This window comes from Thermobia domestica, chromosome 1 (assembly GCF_964235325.1).
Source record: "Thermobia domestica chromosome 1, izTheDome1.hap1.1, whole genome shotgun sequence".
In the NCBI taxonomy this organism is placed as follows: domain Eukaryota; kingdom Metazoa; phylum Arthropoda; class Insecta; order Zygentoma; family Lepismatidae; genus Thermobia; species Thermobia domestica.
In genome coordinates, this window is record NC_137454.1 from 231660371 (window position 1) to 231679135 (window position 18765).

Sequence of the window (18765 nt, forward strand, 5' to 3'; positions counted from 1 at the left end):
ACTGCTGGAATAAGTCTATAATTTCGGGAGTCAAAGTAAATTTATTGGTTTTCTTTAGAAGATTAAATAAAGGCGATGTCAATGCGGCAAAATTTGGGATAAATTTACGCCTCCATGACAATAAACCAAGAAAAGACCTAAGTCTCTTTTTAGTAGTGGGTAATGGAAAATTTTTAATGACTTCATTCTGTTTTGGATTCGGTTTTATTTCGATTCCATTTATGACATGGCCTAAAAATAAAATTTCCTTTTGAAAGAATTTGCATTTCTTAAAGTTTAACGCGAAATTACCCAATTCCAAAATTTTGAATACTTCTTCCAAATGAATAAAATGATCAGCTACATTCTGACTAAAACATAACACGTCATCAAGGTATATTACTACAAAGTGTCTAGTGTCCAGTCCAAAATATGAGTTCATTATATTTTGGAAAACGCTCGGACTAGATTTTAACCCCATAGGTAAAACACATAGAACATACTGTCGGCCTAAATAAATAAAACTGGTACACTTATAAGATTCTGGATCAAGTCGAACTCCATAATAGCCCATAGTAGCATCCATTGAGCTGAAGATCTTTGCACCAGAAATTCGGGTGAGTATTTCACCAATCGCTTCTACCTGTATTTTTGGTGAGATAACTTTGTTATTTAGCAGCCTCAAATCGATCACAGGCCTCACGCCTCCTGACGATTTTCTCACACAGTGTATTGGATTCCGGTAGCTGCTAGGACTCTCTTTAGCGATCCCTAACTGTAACCATTTCTTAATTTCACATTCAAACTCTGACTGCATTGCTTGGGGTATCGGATAAATTTTTCCAATGACCGGTTCATTATCACTTAGTTCAATTTTGTAAGGTTTACATTTAATTGGTTTTGGGTACTCGCAAAATAATCTTTTATATTTAATTAGTAACTGCAATAATTTAGTTTTAGTTTCAAAATCTAAATCTTCACGTTCCTGAATATAATTTCTTAATTCAGTTTCGGAGATTTCACCATAATTCTTAAATTCCTGGGACAATAAATTTTTTTCTGCATATAGCGAACAGTTACTGTATTCATTCTCTGTAGACGATATATTACAATCATATAACGGTTCACTGTATTTATGGGTTAACTGTACTAACAATATTTTTGGATAAGATATGTCTAAAATTACTGTTTCTTGTTGTTCAGTTGTCATCATCAATTGTCTATTTTTACTATCTAGAATTACATTAAACTGCATAAAAAACGGTGATCCTAGTAGTAAATCCGCTTTCATATCTTTTACCACGAAGACAGGAATATTAAATAGATGTCCTTGAATATTTAAAGTTAATTCTATCGATCCTTTAACTAGAAAATTGTCTTTACCTGCGAATGCACTCAATTGAATTCTGGACACTGGTTTAAGCTTAGCTGACGGAAAGGAAGCTTGCAAAGTTACCCATGTTTTATAATTTAAAAGATTTAATTCTGCTCCAGTATCCAGGATACAATTTAAATGCATCCCCCCTACTTCACAATCTAATGTTGGTGATGGAAAGACTTCAAAATTAATATTATCATTTTCCCCTTCATCTCTTAACACAAAGCAAGTAATAAATTTCAACGAATCATCCTCAAATTTTGAATGTTGTTCATCTGAGATATTTTCTTTTTGTGGGGAGAGAAGTTCCGATAAGCAGACGCCATCCTCCCCTAAGGGCGACTGCTGATCATGTTTTCCGCCCTCATATTATTCCCAGCCGTCGAGCAGCTTGAATTACCCGTGTTAACACCTACCGCTGGATACGGAGGATTTAATGCAGAAGTTACTGTTGTGATGACAGGTACCGGTAATGATGGATTATACATCGTAATAGTAGGATAAGGACCATAAGATGGTTTAATTCCATACATATTTTGAGGTAAGTATGGTGGCGGAATCGCACTATAACCTGCCACTGAAACTGGAGTGGGTCCACCATTCGGAGCAGTATTTTTATTCACACTAGTAAAACCAAACCTGTTATTCCCATTCCAATTATTACGGTTCGGAAAATTACGATTTTTATTCTGCCCAAAATTTTTCCTATTATTACTCTTAAAATTATCTTTACCAAATTTCTTATCTGTCATTACAGGTTCTGTTTGTACTGCATTGTCAGTTTTAAATTTCTTGTTTCTTTCAATTCCCGTTTGTCTGATAGTGGGTTTTTTTATTGGACAATTTGAATAATTGAAATGTTGCCTTTCCAAATTGGAAGGATGTCCCTCCATGTCCTCCAGTCTCAAAGTCAATTCCTGAACAGTATTAACCGTCCCCAGCTTAAATATCTTTGCCTCCTCTGCGGGCAAACAATCCAGAATTAGATCTTTTAGTTCCTGGTCCGACGGAGAACTCACCACAGAATGATATGTATCTATGATATCCCAAACAAACTCGGACAGCGAAGAGAATTTGGACCTGTCATATCTAAGTGAGTAAAGGCGACGCTTTTGGGCTCTTTCTACCTGCGGAGATATGTATTGAAGTTTAAAAAGTTTTAGAAAATCCCTAAAACTCTTAATTCGATTCTCAATACTCCGATACCACGTTTTTGCCGATTTCTCCAAGCACCGAGATACGATATACCTCTTGTCTTTTTCCCGAAGTTTATACATATTCATGGTTTGTAATAGGTCATCTATGAAAATCCTAGCGGACCCTGTAGTTTTCCCATCAAACTTGGGGAAATGATGTAAATTTCGCATGTAATCTCCATATCGACCAACCGGAACACTATTATACGAACTATTTTCATCGGTACTAATTTCTCGAATTCCTCTATGAATTCGTCTATCTTTACTCTTACGATTTGAGTTGACATTCTTCCTCCTGGTTAAACATTGATTCACTCTCATCCTACGATTTCGACTACGACTCCTACTTGGATTATTACTGCACAAAACGCTATCAGAAATATTTTCATTCCGATCCGAAGTAGATGCTGAAGACGATATGCTACTTTCATCATCTGACCCTCTCTTAAATTCTTTTAAACGAGTTTTACATTCATTATCTTTCTCTTTTTCTTTTATTAATTTATCACTAATTATAGGCACTAATTGTGAAGTTATATCTTTACTACTAGATGGAGCATCTCTATCAAATAATATATTTCGATTTTCCTGACTACCCTGACGTGATAAAAATTTCTCAACCTTTTTATCTAATTGATTAACATTATCCTTAATACAGTTTTCCAATCGTTCATGTACTTCCCGTAACTTTTGTTCCACTAGCCTATCAACCTTTCTTTCTCTTTCAATACACATTTCCGAGTTTTTTCTTATTGTGCTAATTGTATCCTGCTCTAGGAGTTTAACCTTATTCATAATTCTCTCATTTGCCTCCTTCAATTGGTTACATTCATCTCTAATTCGATCTGAATTCATCTTACAGGTTTCTCTAACATTACTTACATCTACTTTCAAATTATAGAAGTCAACTGTCAACAAGCCTATTTTAGTTTCCACATTTTCTGATACTGACCCTATATTATCCTTCAGTTCCTTTTCTATCTTTAATAAGTTCTCTTTCGTTTTATTTAAATCCTCTGTCACAGATTTGGTCTCTTCGGCGCACCTAGATTTTACTTCATCCAAACTTTCAGTCCACTGAGTTTTAACCAATTGAAGTTCCGACTTAACCGCTAACAATTCATTTGATACCTTCTTATCCAAATCTAAAATAGAAGATCTCATCGAGTCAATGTTTGAATTTACTTCCGCTTTCACCGACTTAATATCTGATTTCACTTCATCAATACGCAAGTTTACTGAATTCACTGAATTAATCATTTTCTGTTGGAATGATTCCATCAAATTCTTAAGGCTCTCAAGAAGTGGTCCCCCACCAATCTCAATTTCAGGTATTGGTCTCTGAACACATCCACCCTTAGATTGATCAACTCTAACATCATCCTTTTCAGCATTCTTATTTCTAGCCATATTTGTCTCACCATGATTTTGACCAAAGCCCATAGAACTTTCATTCGTTATTAAACCTGTTTCGCTACTTTGAGCACTGTCACTTGAACTCTCAATTATTTCAGCACTCGCAATACAAGCATGACACATCCACTTACCATCGTTTTGTTTCATTAATTCAACTTCTTCCTTTGACAGCTCTATACAAGTCACATGAAAGAATTGACAGCATTTATCACACCCTACAGATCCATCAGAGTTTAGTGCTTCTTTGCGATTACAACATAAATGAATCTTAGGTTCAACATCACTAACACTAAAATCCAAAAACATTATTTCATCACATATTTGTCCGTCACACAATCTCAAGTAAGCTACTAAAAGGGGATAAGAAACTAGCAATAAAACCATAAACCTCATTTGCTTCCTTAACGGTTCTAATAAACCCCTTACCAGAAATGCACACCCCAACAATGTCACTTATTTACTTCATTGCTTTTACTTAAACAGTAACTTAAGTAAATCAAATAAATCCTGAAGCTGAACTGTCGCCAATTTGTTAAAATAGCAAATATAATAAATAAATAAATATGGGTTAATTTGGGAACAAATTAGTATTGATATTCAACGGATTATCAACAGAGGAAAATAATTTAGTAGGCACAACGGAATTGATACATCTATCAGGTTATGAATGTTCCAGATTCTTGCGGTGGTGCCATTCCGAGCAAGAGGGTTTTAGATTTTTAAGAAAAAAAAATATGTTTGGCTTTGTATCATTTATATAACATCTAAATACTAATCCATTTATTGCTAATCATAGAAATAAATAAGTAATTTCCAATCCACTAAATTTTATTGCATCCTTTTTTTTTTAACAGCAACAGTTAAATAACACAAGTAGAATTCTATGGAGTTGCGACGGTATCAATAAAACCGCTGGAACAACATAATAGCCATTGGCACTGTTCCATTTACTACTTTGGACACAATGATCTATTGTATAAGTTATTATATGAAATTTTGTATTAATAGATTGCATATTTATATTTAATAAAATTATTTTAAGTTGAACAAATGCTTATTCATTTGTTTTGAAATTTAACAAAGTAGTGAGAAATCTTAAGCAGCTAGTCTGGATTGTTGACAAAAAATATTGTAATCTATGCTGAGTTTTTTTCTCCTATCGTTAGTTTTATTCCACTAATTTTCTTTATGCACTTTCAGTTATACACATGTAATGTAGCTTTGGCAGTCATTCCCGATCTCACAATTAGAAAGAGGGTAAATAAAGAATTATTATTTCATCACCATAAATTATTCTGTTATATCATACGCAAGCCATACTGCTTTCAAACTCATCTCAAATATACAGTTTTATTTCTCAACATTTAACAATTATTAGCATTTACTGGCAACTAAGCCTCTTATTACTCATTTTCATCATTGTTGGCACATATATTCATTAAATACAATGTAACATGTACATGACATCAGTAAACACAAAGCCTAACCTATTCTACCTAACCTAACCTAATCTACCTAATCTAACTAACCTAACCTAACCTAACTAAATACACAAATGACTTAACTCTCACTGCCAATGGAAACAGGTGCATCATTGAAGTATATATTTTTCAATATTAATCACATTTCTATTATGTAAATTAATTATCGAACAAGATTAGTCATAGGATTCACACAGGTTGATAAACGCTCAGCATAGAAATGTTCCAGACTAGTCAGCATTATAAGGTAGCAAATGAGATATGTAAACGACCGACGATGTTTTAAATGCTCATATTATCTCGTTATTATACAATGGCTATTATAGCTAAATGACACTGTGTTCAACCGAATAAGAAATTTGACTATTCAATGTATATTGATATTATCAGTACCCAATTGGCAACTAATCTATCATAAAGGATTCATCTGTGGCTTGAATGTGTTTCGGAAGTTACATGATAAACGACCTACTAAAAGCATGCCCACAGCACTCACAGAGTATCATTTATAGGCCTAATGCATGCATCACGAACAATTTAGAATACATCCCCTTTTATAGCTTACCTGGTCTTATGTGACGGAACTGTTGAAAATCTACTCACACATCGCTTTCATTATTGAGGAAATCACTCATGAATACTCCGGATGAATGATTCATTCCAAGCTCAATGTTTGATTTATGTTAATTTCACAAATATGCTAAACCAGTCTCAATCACCAAAAATGGCTTCACTTTCATGCTTTTTTTTCCACTCTAGTTAGTAAACGAGAAAGTTACCTGTATATCCACGATTACCAATTGATTTCTCCAAATCTAGGGTTCCTTTTAATATATATTTTAGATAGGTTACATCTAGTTTCCAATTTGGGAATTAATTTAGATGGTTAGGTAACGAGATTTTGTCCAGTTTGTATCCTCGTCGTCAACTTAACTTCACATTACGTCACAATACTACTTGTATTCTCGCTTCCCTCGGAATTTTACTAACTATATACTATTAAATGTAAATTTATAAAATTTTAATCCTTTATTATTTTATACCAAAATTTTCTTCCTCATTTAAAGAAAGCAACTTTTACTCTTATCCTTCAATTACACTACTATAGTTCGATATAAAATTGTTTATCATCTCCATTCACGTAGTCCACCATGGCAGCCTCCAATGATAATATCGTTGATACTAGGTAAGCTCTTATTTTTCTACGTGATATTAAATCTCGACGATTTAATCAATGTACTGAAATACCCTATTCAATGCCACTTATCGTGGAGTTTCCTTTTTTTATACAAAATTTTATGAAATATATTTGATTTATAATTAACTTTCATTCACAGTTATCAATATTTATGTTGCCGTCTGCATGCCTATAGTATATCGTTTATTTCAATCTTCATTTACTCTTATAAATATCAAACGAACTGAAAAAGTGAATATTATTAGATATAAATAATACTTTACCCTACTAAAATACCGTAATCTACATTACTAATAAGTAATAATTCAAATCGGTATTTATTTAATACAAAGGTAAACAAACAACAACGCCCTACATACTAACCACTATCTGCGTTAATGGCACAGTTTTACAAAATACAGGCCCTGACAACCCACGAAAATAACAAAATGGTTTGTTAATGTATATCCAAACGAATGATTATTTAAATGGTACAGATTGATGAAAAGCAGGCTGTAACACCAGAACATTAAAAATAAATAATGTACCGACAATAACTATTTTTATTTAATATATAGAATATATGATCCTAAATGTATATTGTCCCTATGCTGTCCAATACTGTTAGAAGCAAGTATACTGAAAGTATTAGGAGATAAGATTCTGCTTGAAATAACAACATTAGAATTTTCTAGCTTTGTCTCTTAATGTTTATCGCTATGTTTACGTTTAACTTTCGCTTTTTCCCACTCATACACAGATACAAATCTCACTTCAAATTTGAGAAACTGGTTTCATTTGTAGAAACAAATTCATATTCAAATTAACAAATGTTACTGATCAGACATCAATCGAAGACAAAAACAATATTCCTATGGTAAGACTGAAGAAAACTAGGAAAACTGTCAAAATATGTGATCTAGACAATATTATATATATATATATATATATATATATATATATATATATATATATATATATATATATATGTAATTATCATTTTCTATTAATTAATGCTACTGCTATCGTTACATTACTTCTTGATACAAGATTGATCGCTTATACTTTTAACAGGTCTTACCTGGTTCTATCCTGGAACGCATATATTTCTCACGACATGTATCAAAAAATTCAACCAACTGACTAACTGTAATACGTTCTAGCTGCTTTTCGACAGGGGAAAGTTCTGGTTTATCATCCAATCCAAATCTGTGCCTAATTTTGGCTACTCTCCTAGCACAACTTTCTACGAAAGATCTGTAACATGCATAAAAATACACATGTAATTCTAGCTCATTAGAGGTTCAGAATAACTTTTGAAATACGTAAAAAATATAATAAAATATGTACGAAAACACAAGAAACAACAACATTAGTTATGCTTTTTCCTCTTAATTAGTTATTAAAGTTACCATTTATTATTGCTTCTTAACTTCACATTATTTTACAATGCAGCAAGGCTCCAAACTTAGAACGCTAAGCTCTGAAGCGTCAGACTGGAAATTGAATTCTAGAAAAGTACTTCAGTGCGAACAGTATGTTAAGGTACTTTTATTTAGTTTCACACAAACAAGAATTGTTTACTTGTAGCAATTAAAAGACGCATATATTCTTATACCAAATAAAAAAATACTATTTCCTTTTACTTATTATAGAATATGAAATACAATCATTTCAATGAGTAAACACATTTCAATGACATGACTTGATGTCCATAAGCCCGTTCCAGCATAGCATTGGTTTCTTTGGCTGTCTTCCCAAGCTTGAAACAGAAGTGCAAATTTATTGTTCATCTTACTGTGATCACTGGCTTAGATTTCAAGGGACCGTAAGCAATAACAGACAGCTGGTAAAACACGTGCCACACAGAACATTGTTGATTCGTAACTAAACAACGCCTGCCCATCACTGTCGACACCTGTCGCTACTTGCGCGCGGCAACTCATTCTGCCAGTGTTGCCAAGTCAAGTGCAGCGACTTCATTTACCGAACTTTATTGTCAGAGGTTTTAAGTACGCATGTATTAATTAAAATGTACATTGTTCTAGCTTATTAATTGTTCAGAATAAATTTTAAAGTACATGAAAATTCGAATAAAATAAGTACGAAAACAAGAGAAACAACAATACTCTTAATACTTTTTTCCCTCTTAGACTTAACAGTTATCTATTTTACAGAACAGTAACTTGTTCCAAGAAAATGTTATTACAGATTAATATTTAAAGGCCAATTCAAATAAGTATGTAATAACTCAATATATAAATCTAAAAGTTGGGTTAGTACACTATGTGATCAAAAGTATCCGGACACCTGGCTGAAAATGACTTACAAGTTAATGGCGCCCTCCCTGCTGGAATTCAATATGGTGTTGGCCCACCCTTAGTCTTGATGACAGCTTCCACTCTCGCAGACATGCTTTCAATCAGGTGCTGGAAGGTTTCTTGGGGAATGGCAGCCCATTCTTCACGGAGTGCTAAACTGAGGAGAGGTATCGATGTAGGTCGGTGAGGCCTGGCACGAAGTCGGCGTTCCAAAATATACCAAAGGTGTTCTATAAGATTCAAATCAGGACTCTGTGCAGGCCAAAGCATTACAGGGATGTTATGATCGTGTAACCACTCCGTCACAGGCCGTGCAGTATGAACAGGTGCTCGATCGTGTTGAAAGATGCAATCGCCATCCCCGAATTGCTCTTCAACAGTGGGAAGCAAGAAGGTGCTTAACACATCAATGTAGGCCTGCGCTGTGAGAGTGCCACGCAAAACAAGGGGTGCAAGCCCCCTCCAAAAAAAAAAAACACGACCACACCATAACACTACCACCTTCCAATTTTACTGTTGGCACTATATATACGCTGACAGACGACGTTCACCGGGCATTTGCCATACCCACACCCTGCCATCGGATCGCCACATTGTGTACCGTGATTCGTCACTTCACACAACGTTTTTCCACTGTTCAATCGTCCAATGTTTACGCTCCTTACACCAAGCGAGGCCGTTTGGCATTTACCTGCGTGATGTGTGGCTTATGAGCAGCCGCTCGACCATGAAATCCAAGTTTTCTCACCTCACGCCTAACTGTCATAGTACTTGGAGTGGATCCTGATGCAGCTTGGAATTCCTGTGTGATGGTCTGGATAGATGTCTGCCTATTACACTTTACGACCCTCTTCAACTGTCAGCGGTCTCTGTCAGTCAACAGACGAGGTCGGCCTGTACACTTTTGTGCTGTACGTGTCCCTTCACGTTTCCACTTCACTATCATATCAGACACAGTGGATGTTTAGGAGTGTGGAAATCTTGCGTACAGACTTCTGACGCAAGTGACACCCAATCACCTGACCACGTTCGAAGTCCGCGAGTTTCGCGGAGCACCCCATTCTGCTTTCTCACGATGTCTAATGACTACTGAGGTCGCTGATAATGAGTACCTGGTAGTAGGTGGCAGCACAATGCGCCTAATATGAAAAACGTGTGTTTTGGGGGGTGTCCGGAAACTTTTGATCACATAGTGTATTTTAAAAAATAAAGTAAAATATATAATCAATGGAAACCTCAAAAAAAATACATTTTTAAACCACCGGTAAAATAACTAAATACTAGGCATTCTTGTTAAATTTCAGATTTTTTTTAATTTAATTTTTTTTTTAAATTCGTTTCCGAGTCAGTAGCTACCCTGACATTATCCTATCTGCAATTATCCTAAATATATAGCTCCAACGGAAATGCAATTTAAAATATATATATACCTTAGTTCTTGTTTGAATTCTTCGCTGCATGTTTCAAATTCTTCTGATTTCAATATTTCTTCACTAGCTTGTAAAATACTAGGTCCATCTAACGAATCTTCATCATCACATTTCGTTTTTGCTCGAACATGGCCCAAAACTCGATGAAAATCCACAGGCCGATCCTTTCCTATAAATTAAAATGTTATTAATAGCAACAAATCACTGAATTTAAACACAAGTTACTTCTTTTCCGAACACGCATAAATTAAGAATATATGTAACTTTCAATTAATCTTGTTGCATCTATAGAATTTTACTGTAAAAGATTAAAAGTGTTTCGTTAAAATGATTAACCGTAGTATCAAATATGTAACATGCCTCCCTATATAATATTTATTTAAAAAGAAGAACTGAAATGACTTTTACTTTTAGTTTGTTGATCGCTATGGAAGGTTGTATGTTAAGAGAATAGTTAACACCAAACTTGTAAAAAAACATTATGTTATTAAGAATAAATAAGACACAGTTCTTGTGAAATTGTATAACAGTGTCCAAAATGAATGTAATCTTAAATTCAAAAATCAAAAGATTCTAGGAAGATTCTGCTCTCTTAACTATACCTTTCTTTTAAATAGTTATTGGATTAGATAGGATTTAAGTTTAGTGGCGCTTTCAGCAAAGAGGGTATATGAAACGCGGATCTACAGCTTAATGTAGGATCTCAACCAACATAATTTCCTGTCAGGAATCGAACCCGGTCTCCTACCCAAAGGCGCGTACGCCATCCACATAGCAACATGGAAGTCTTTACATAGTTATTGTAGCGTGTTTCAAAAACTTACTTTTATTCGATAACTAGCATATATTACCCGCTTCGCTGGGCTGAAATGAAAATTTAAATGCACAACTCCGTATCTAATGTGTGTAGTACCCGTGAAATATGCTATTTTCGTTTTAAATGGCATCGATTTAACCAGTATCGGAAAGATCATTGATCATCTCGGCGACACCGAAAACCATGGATTCGACACTAATATTGGTCATTTTCGGTCATTTATATATACGAGGAAGGTTCAATAATTATTGTCCCCGGCATATTTAAAATACTTGAGCTGGAATGGCTGATGGGGGATATTGTAGCCTAATGTCTTAGATGCCTATTTGCTAAATTTCAGAACCATAGCTGCTATATTATTCTTCTTTCTTGTCGTTTCAAGCGTGAGAGGTGGCACCTAGCTTGAAAAATGGAGAAAACCGTACAACGAGCTGTCATCAAGTACCTCCAGAACTTTTTTAAGCCCAAAGGAGATTCATGAGAACATGACCTATGTGTTGGGTGATGGGTCTCCTTCCTACCAGGTGATAAAGAACTGGTGCCGCGAGTTCCGTTGCGGCAGGGAAAGCTGTCAACTGGCTCCTGGTGCTGGTCCTCCAACAACAGCATGCATGGAGGAATGGCTCACGGCTCAACCAGAGACTTTCTTTGAAGCTGGCATAGTGGCTTTACAGCATAGGTGGAAGAAGTGCATTACTATGAAAGGAGACTTTAGGAAAATAATACTCCTTATAGGTCAGGGACAATAATTATTGCACCACCCTCCCCCTTCCCCCATGTTGCGGACCATAGCATCGGAAGTGTCACCGTTCATCTTAGCGACCCCAAAAATGTGGATATATATATATATATATATATATATATATATATATATATATATATATATATATATATATATATATATATCCCCTCCCCTAGGTTTGCTCGTCAAAGTGAAACAATACAAAAAACACAAGGCCCAACCCTTATATATGTTGAAAATTTGATCGAGATTGTTTTTGTGGTTCAAAATTTATTAGGTTTTAATAGTTTTTATTTATACGTCCCCCTCCCCGAGAATCTACCGTAAAAATGAAATTACAAAAATGTTTCCAGATCCGAACCACATGTATCTTGAAAATTTCATTGAAATCGGTCGGATAGTTCAAGACTTATTAAGTTACAAAAATAGTCACTTTCAGTCTTATATAAATTGATTTTTATATATCTCCCCCACCTTCTCCTCCCCTACATTGCTCCGTCAAACTTAAATCACAAAAACGATCCCAGGTTTGAACCCCATCTATGTTGAAACTTTGATCAAGATCGGTCGAGTGGTTCAGGAGTTATTAAATTTTATTTATTTTTCTATACCCCTTCCCCTTCCCCGCCCCTCAGTTCTACCATCAAAGTGAATAGCCTAAAACCAGCCCAGCCTCGAACCTCATCCATGTTTCAAATTTGATCGAGATCGGTCGGGAGATTCAGGAGATTTAGAGTCACATAGTGATTTTCAATTTTATATATATAGATTACTGGATTGGATAGGACTTGAGTGTAGTGGCTCTTCCAGCACAGAGGCTACATGAAACTTGGATCTACAGCTTAATACAGGATCCCAACCACAGAGCTCCTGTCAGGAATCGAACCCAGGTATCCCACGCCAAAGGCGCGTACGCTATCCACATAGTCACATGGGAACCTTTAAATAGTTATTGTAGTGTGTTTCAAAAACCTATTTTTAAAAGATTTAATATCATTAAAACAAACTGCATTCAAATAAAATAAATTCATTAGATAATTTAAAGTCAATACTCGGAAATTCTAACTATCATTCTACTTATACATTTGTGTAATTCTTGAATACTACTTGTACTTCTGAGCTTTCTACTCTTCCCTAAAGTCACGTTGGATAAAAACAGAAAAAAGAAAAATAAAACATCAGGAGGGAAAATAATAGATGGAATGGACTTACAAAGGCAAGAGCGCAGCTGGAACACATTTTGTCAAAAGCCTGTACAATGTGGCTTGTAGCCCCATCCTGTTGAAAGTAAGCACGGAGGGATGGATTAAGAAGTCCTGGATCACTGTTTACTGTGCAAGAGTTTCATGTATATTTTGCGTCCACTCATCCCTGGACACCTCATCTCCAAAAAAAGGAGATACCGAACGGCTAGCACAAGCCCCAGATCTGAGTGTTTGCACTAGGTCTTGTAGAGTCATCTGAAGAGTTTTGTGTATTACTCACTAACGTCTAACACAAGTAAAGAATTGAAGGTGTGGATACAGAAAGAAATTTCGAGAAACCCAGTAGATTTGTTACGTTGGGCTGTAGCAAGTTTTCGCGATATTATGCGTCGCAATGGAGGGCATATTGCGGGTGTAATTTTGAAAAATTGAAATTAATGTTACGTCCAGCAAATGCTAAGGTGTATACTTTGTAAACAAAAGTAAGTATATCAAAGCATGTAGTATTTTCGTATTTTCATTACCATTTAAAAATTGCCCGATTCACTGGCGGATCCTGTATATTCCATATTAGTACTGGATCGTTCACTACCGTTGGAAATCCTTCTGGTAATCGGCCTTATCTTTATAAGAACTTATTTCTTTTACTTGGTATAGTGAAACCCGACCAAGTTTGTATGTTTGTGTATTTGGTAGTTTGTATATTTCCGTGCCTGATATACACGATGCTACTTTAAAGCACTAATAATAATAATAGTGTTAACAACTATTTCTAAAAATTTCTAGACGATCAATGTTTCTAAGAACCCTTTTTACCTTCCATATATGCAGGATCAAGACCATCACCTCCGTAACAAAACTGCACTATATCACCCACTGAGTTCCTCACTGTCATATCATATTGTGAACATAAATCCTCGAGTGACTGAAATAGAGTTAAAGACAATGATTGATACATGACTTAAACACTGTATAATATTAACATACAATATATTATATTAAGGCGTATGTCGACAAATAATTGAGATTGTTGCTTCAAATAATCCTACGAGCAAACTGGGGTTGTCTCTTTGAGTATTCCACTATACTATATTTATGTATTTATTTACATTATATTTATATATATATATACAGTAGAGCGTCGATTATCCGAAGTAATTGGGGGACATGGGTGTTCGGAAAACTGGTTTGTTCGGATAATCGAACTGTACATGTTTATTTGCCATGCGCGGAGCGGCACGCCTCAACTCTAAGCTGGCGCAGCTGTTGCTGTGAACAGCTTTGATACTGCCGCTACTTCTACAACCAGTGCCAAACCGACAGAAGTGTGCTGATTGTTGAAACACGGCGACTGGCGGCTTGGCCGGTCAGCAGCGCCTTATGAAGGCCCCATTAGAAGCAATGTTCCGCCAGCGGTGGCTCAATGCGGCGACTACTGTGGGAAACTTGGTTTGGGAGTGAGGGGGATGATGGACGGTAGGGTGGGAGAGTAACAGGTGCGAGCGAGTACATAGTTCGGTTAAGCGGTCGTTCGGTTGACCGACGTTCGGATAATCGACGTTCTACTGTATTTCTAAGTTTATCCAAACATCTTCTTTAAGTAGAGAGGACAGGCTCATTACTGTATTTCTTGAATAACAAATTGAGGCTGGAAACAATTAAGTGTCGGCGCATTTGATTGAAAATTTATAAGATACTACCTGTTAGTTAATGTTGCAAGCTAAGGCTGGTGTAGCCTCACGAACTCCTGAAATACGTTTAAGTTGTCATGTTTTAACAAGAAAGTAAAGAAAATACAGGAACGTACAGCACAGTGCCGTCATATTAGTATTAGATTTTGTAAATATTATGATAATGTATTGCAGATAATTAGAATTCAAGTTATATAAGAGATTATTAAACTATTTCAAAAAGGTGCCTAAGTATTGTATTGCAGACAATGTAATAGAACTATAAGTACATAAATGTGAAACTTACAAACCTTCACAAGTCGTCGTTGCATGTACCCTGTTTCTGCAGTTTTCACCGCTGTGTCGACCAATCCTTCTCTTCCACCCATCGTATGGAAGAAAAATTCTGTAGGTGTCATACCAGAGTAGAAACTGTTCTCAACGAAACCCTTTGCTGCAGGTATTTTAGCTGATAAGAAAACAATCAATATTATCAATTAATGGATCTTGACGACAAAACTGTCTTTTCATTACACCATTGCTACAATTGCTAGAACATCCCAAGCATGAATTTTAGTTGTATTTACTGATACAATCTGGTTGTTCAAAATACCATGAAAAGAACCAATTCTATATAATCCAATGTAAATCTACTGAAGAGAACTGAAGAAAATTTGTCAAAGAAAGACCGGGTATAATATATAAAGAATTAAAAAATGTAAGACTGGACGGCGAAAATCCATCTTAATGCTGATGCGTTAGTCACTAATACGCTATTCAGTTCACCCTCGCCATATATACATTCTAACGCTCTTGGTGTCGGTGTTCAAACACTCAAACCACATGGACTGAACCACAATTCCTGTTGTGATTGGAAAACCTAGTGTCTACCTTACAGAACGCCCTCTGACAGTAGAATTATATATTATATGTGATAAATGCAAGAAATAACACTTTTTGTCACACCAATTCCGTTATAGCTGCAAATTCAATGGTATACAAAGAATGAAGAAATGCATGACTGGACACGGAATATGGGTTTAGACATGATATAAGGAAACTCGGATTCGATTCTCGGTTACTTCCTCCACTTATCACGTATAAAAACATAACATATTTGTATGGTACTCGATAATTAACTGAATATGCTTTTTTGCTTCAATAATAGTGTTATTTATTTTTTCGACTATATCATAACAATAAATAAACAAAGGTATGAATACAGTCAGCTTCGTTTCATCGTATACAGCAGCTATCTGAGGGTGGATGCTGCCTGGATCTATCTACCGAGGATGGATGGTATCTACAATTTAAAGTAGGTTCCCAAAATTACATTCCATTTAATGTACTCCCATACGAAATCAAACGTATCTGACTTTATGTTCCTTGGAAATTTAAGGTAATACGAGTGCAGATAAGAAATTCAATATCTCACTTTTTCAGTAAATATAGTCACTTCTTTGCAATATTCGCCATCTTTACAAAGAGATACGCTGTACCCGAGGCTCTAGATAAAATAATGATTCTCAAGTGTAATAATGATTTCAGAGTGAAAAAGAAGCAACAGAAACTACATATCTTTAAATAAAAGCACGCTGACAGCAATGCATAACTTTTGAACATGACGGTTCAACTCATTGGCAAAATATCAGCTTAGCAAAACTTAATTCTATCAGATTAAACACACGATTTTAAAGTACAAAAATTACTTACAATGTCTTTCAAAATGGGGTAATGCTCTATCTTCGAAACCATTTGGTACTCTCTTCCCGCTAATGGCTTGCTGTCCGACACAAGCTATCATCTGTGATATGTTAATGAAGGAGCCTGAAACAATAAAAGAGCAGAATTTTAATTTGCCTACAGGTTAGTAACTTTGTTTTAAATAAATATATATTAAAGTTTCTTGTATCTGGCTATTTGCATTGGCTTTTCTAACAATTTCATTGGCATCTTACACCTGTAATTTTTGGAAAGTTCGAAAACAAACTAATCATTCAATTAATCCTACTTGTAGCTACGGTTCATTAAAAAGGAACCAACAATTTAATTACAACTAATATCGTAAGCAGTAATAGAAGGTCACAAGCACATGCAAGACGGTGCAGGAACTTTGCATAGTTGCAGACAATACGAAGATAGGTCGTAGACAGTACAAATAGTTCTTGTACTGTGGCTAGCTTGTCCTTATACCCTTATGAATTGCAGTTTTGCTTCTATTCGCTTCGTAAGTTCATTTCCCACACTTTCGGACATCTGTAACGGAAAAGATATTCTCGACTTTTTATTACATACACATTTTTGTTTATTTTCATGTGTAAAATCACCTTCCAAACGCTATACACGACTTTAGAAAGACTCTGTGTGCAAATATAAGTTTCTTACCTTTGGAACCGCATAAGGCCATCGTAAGTGGACTATTACTACGATGAAGTTCTTTAAGACAAGCTTTTCCAGCGTGATCTCTAATTACGGATAACTCCTTCAGAATGACTGCTTCCAAGGTTTCTTCAGCACTGCAGCCTGGCTGGCATTGCAATCGTCCATCTTCCAGCTGACGAATATATTCATCGCACTTTGCATATCTTAAAAAATAATAATAAAATTCGATTCAGCAGCAACAGTTAACGATTAAAACGAATATATAAAAACCAGTAATTTAAAAATAAAAAAGGTATACAAATTCACAATAGTTTACTCCCTTTTAAACGTGATTTAAAATCTTTCGCAGCTACCTTAAAAGCTTTCGTTATCGTTATTGAGCAGTATTGTTGCTATATATTTTATTATTCATCTACTATATGTTTCGATTTTGTTAAGATACAATGAGAAATTGTTGAGTTAATTTTAGTTTAGCGTCCCTTTCAGCAACGAGGCTATATGAGACGTGGACCTACTGATTAACGTGGAATCCGAACCACATGAGCTCCCGCCGGGAATCGAACCCGGGCAATGAGAAATGGTGTATTCTAATAAAAAAGTACACACGAAATATCTTATTTATTAAAAATAAAATTGAGAAATGAATCAGACACTATTAGAGGACGCACTTAAAATTAAAGCGTTTCAATGTAATGACTAGGATCTGATTCAAGTATGCACCATTCCGGCATTTGCCTGGTGTGAATAAGGAAAATCCAGAAAAATCTCATTCAGAATAGTTGGCCCAAAAAAGCTCTTACATCTTTTCATCAAGTGCCCCCACTGTGAACCCAACCCGGGACCGCTCGCACCAAAGGCGGGAGTATTAGCCATTACGCTAGGAAGGGCCACACTTATAGCATAAGAGATGATATACAAGAGAAGTATCCAAAAGGAATAACTACAAAAATATAGTTCTATAAAAATACTGTTAAGTATAGAAACAAAGAATAAGTACAAATAAAGGAGCATGAGAAAGAAAGTCTGAATATAAAAGATAACGCGATATTAATGGTAGCCTTCAAGAAGTTTCTACGTTTCTCATATACATAGCTTAATCGTAATTTGATTTTACAACTTTTACTCTCGGTTTACTGAATAGATTCTCAAGATATATACGTACCCTTTGTCTAGAAGTTCTTGTTTAGCTCGTAACAGTCCAGTTCCTGGAGTAACATCTCCTATACCAATAGAAAACCCACGATTCATTAAGAAATACGAGGCTAAACGAGCCAATCTCCACATTGCAGTGGCAGCAACATCTTCTCCCCAATCTCTTAATAATATATAAAATATATTGTTTTTCGAACCTGAACCCAGAGTGGATTTATCCATGGATCCTGCCAGTAACTCTGAGTTTCGAATCACAACATCTGCAATGAAGAATGAAGTATTTTTAAAATATATTTTATTAGTAAAATTAAACAAAGAACTAAAGTTTCACATACACTTATTTCCGGATGAAGATAAAAAGAACATGCTTTATAAGACAATTTGTAAAATGCTCTATTAGAGAATATATTTGTTTTTTA

At 35.2% G+C, this 18765-nt stretch overlaps 1 protein-coding gene across 1 annotated transcript in view; it reads right to left on the minus strand.

The window, feature by feature from the left end:
* Positions 1-18765, minus strand: part of Polr3A (RNA polymerase III subunit A) — an 80864-nt gene that overhangs the window by 27842 nt on the left and 34257 nt on the right. Inside the window, exons 13-19 of the mRNA XM_081770964.1 lie at positions 18357-18606; positions 17198-17397; positions 16526-16639; positions 15124-15281; positions 13959-14067; positions 10379-10547; positions 7709-7884 (exon numbers count right to left, since the gene is read on the minus strand). Coding sequence (XP_081627090.1) covers positions 7709-7884; positions 10379-10547; positions 13959-14067; positions 15124-15281; positions 16526-16639; positions 17198-17397; positions 18357-18606 — 1176 coding nt within the window. The remainder of the gene's footprint in view (positions 1-7708; positions 7885-10378; positions 10548-13958; positions 14068-15123; positions 15282-16525; positions 16640-17197; positions 17398-18356; positions 18607-18765) is intronic.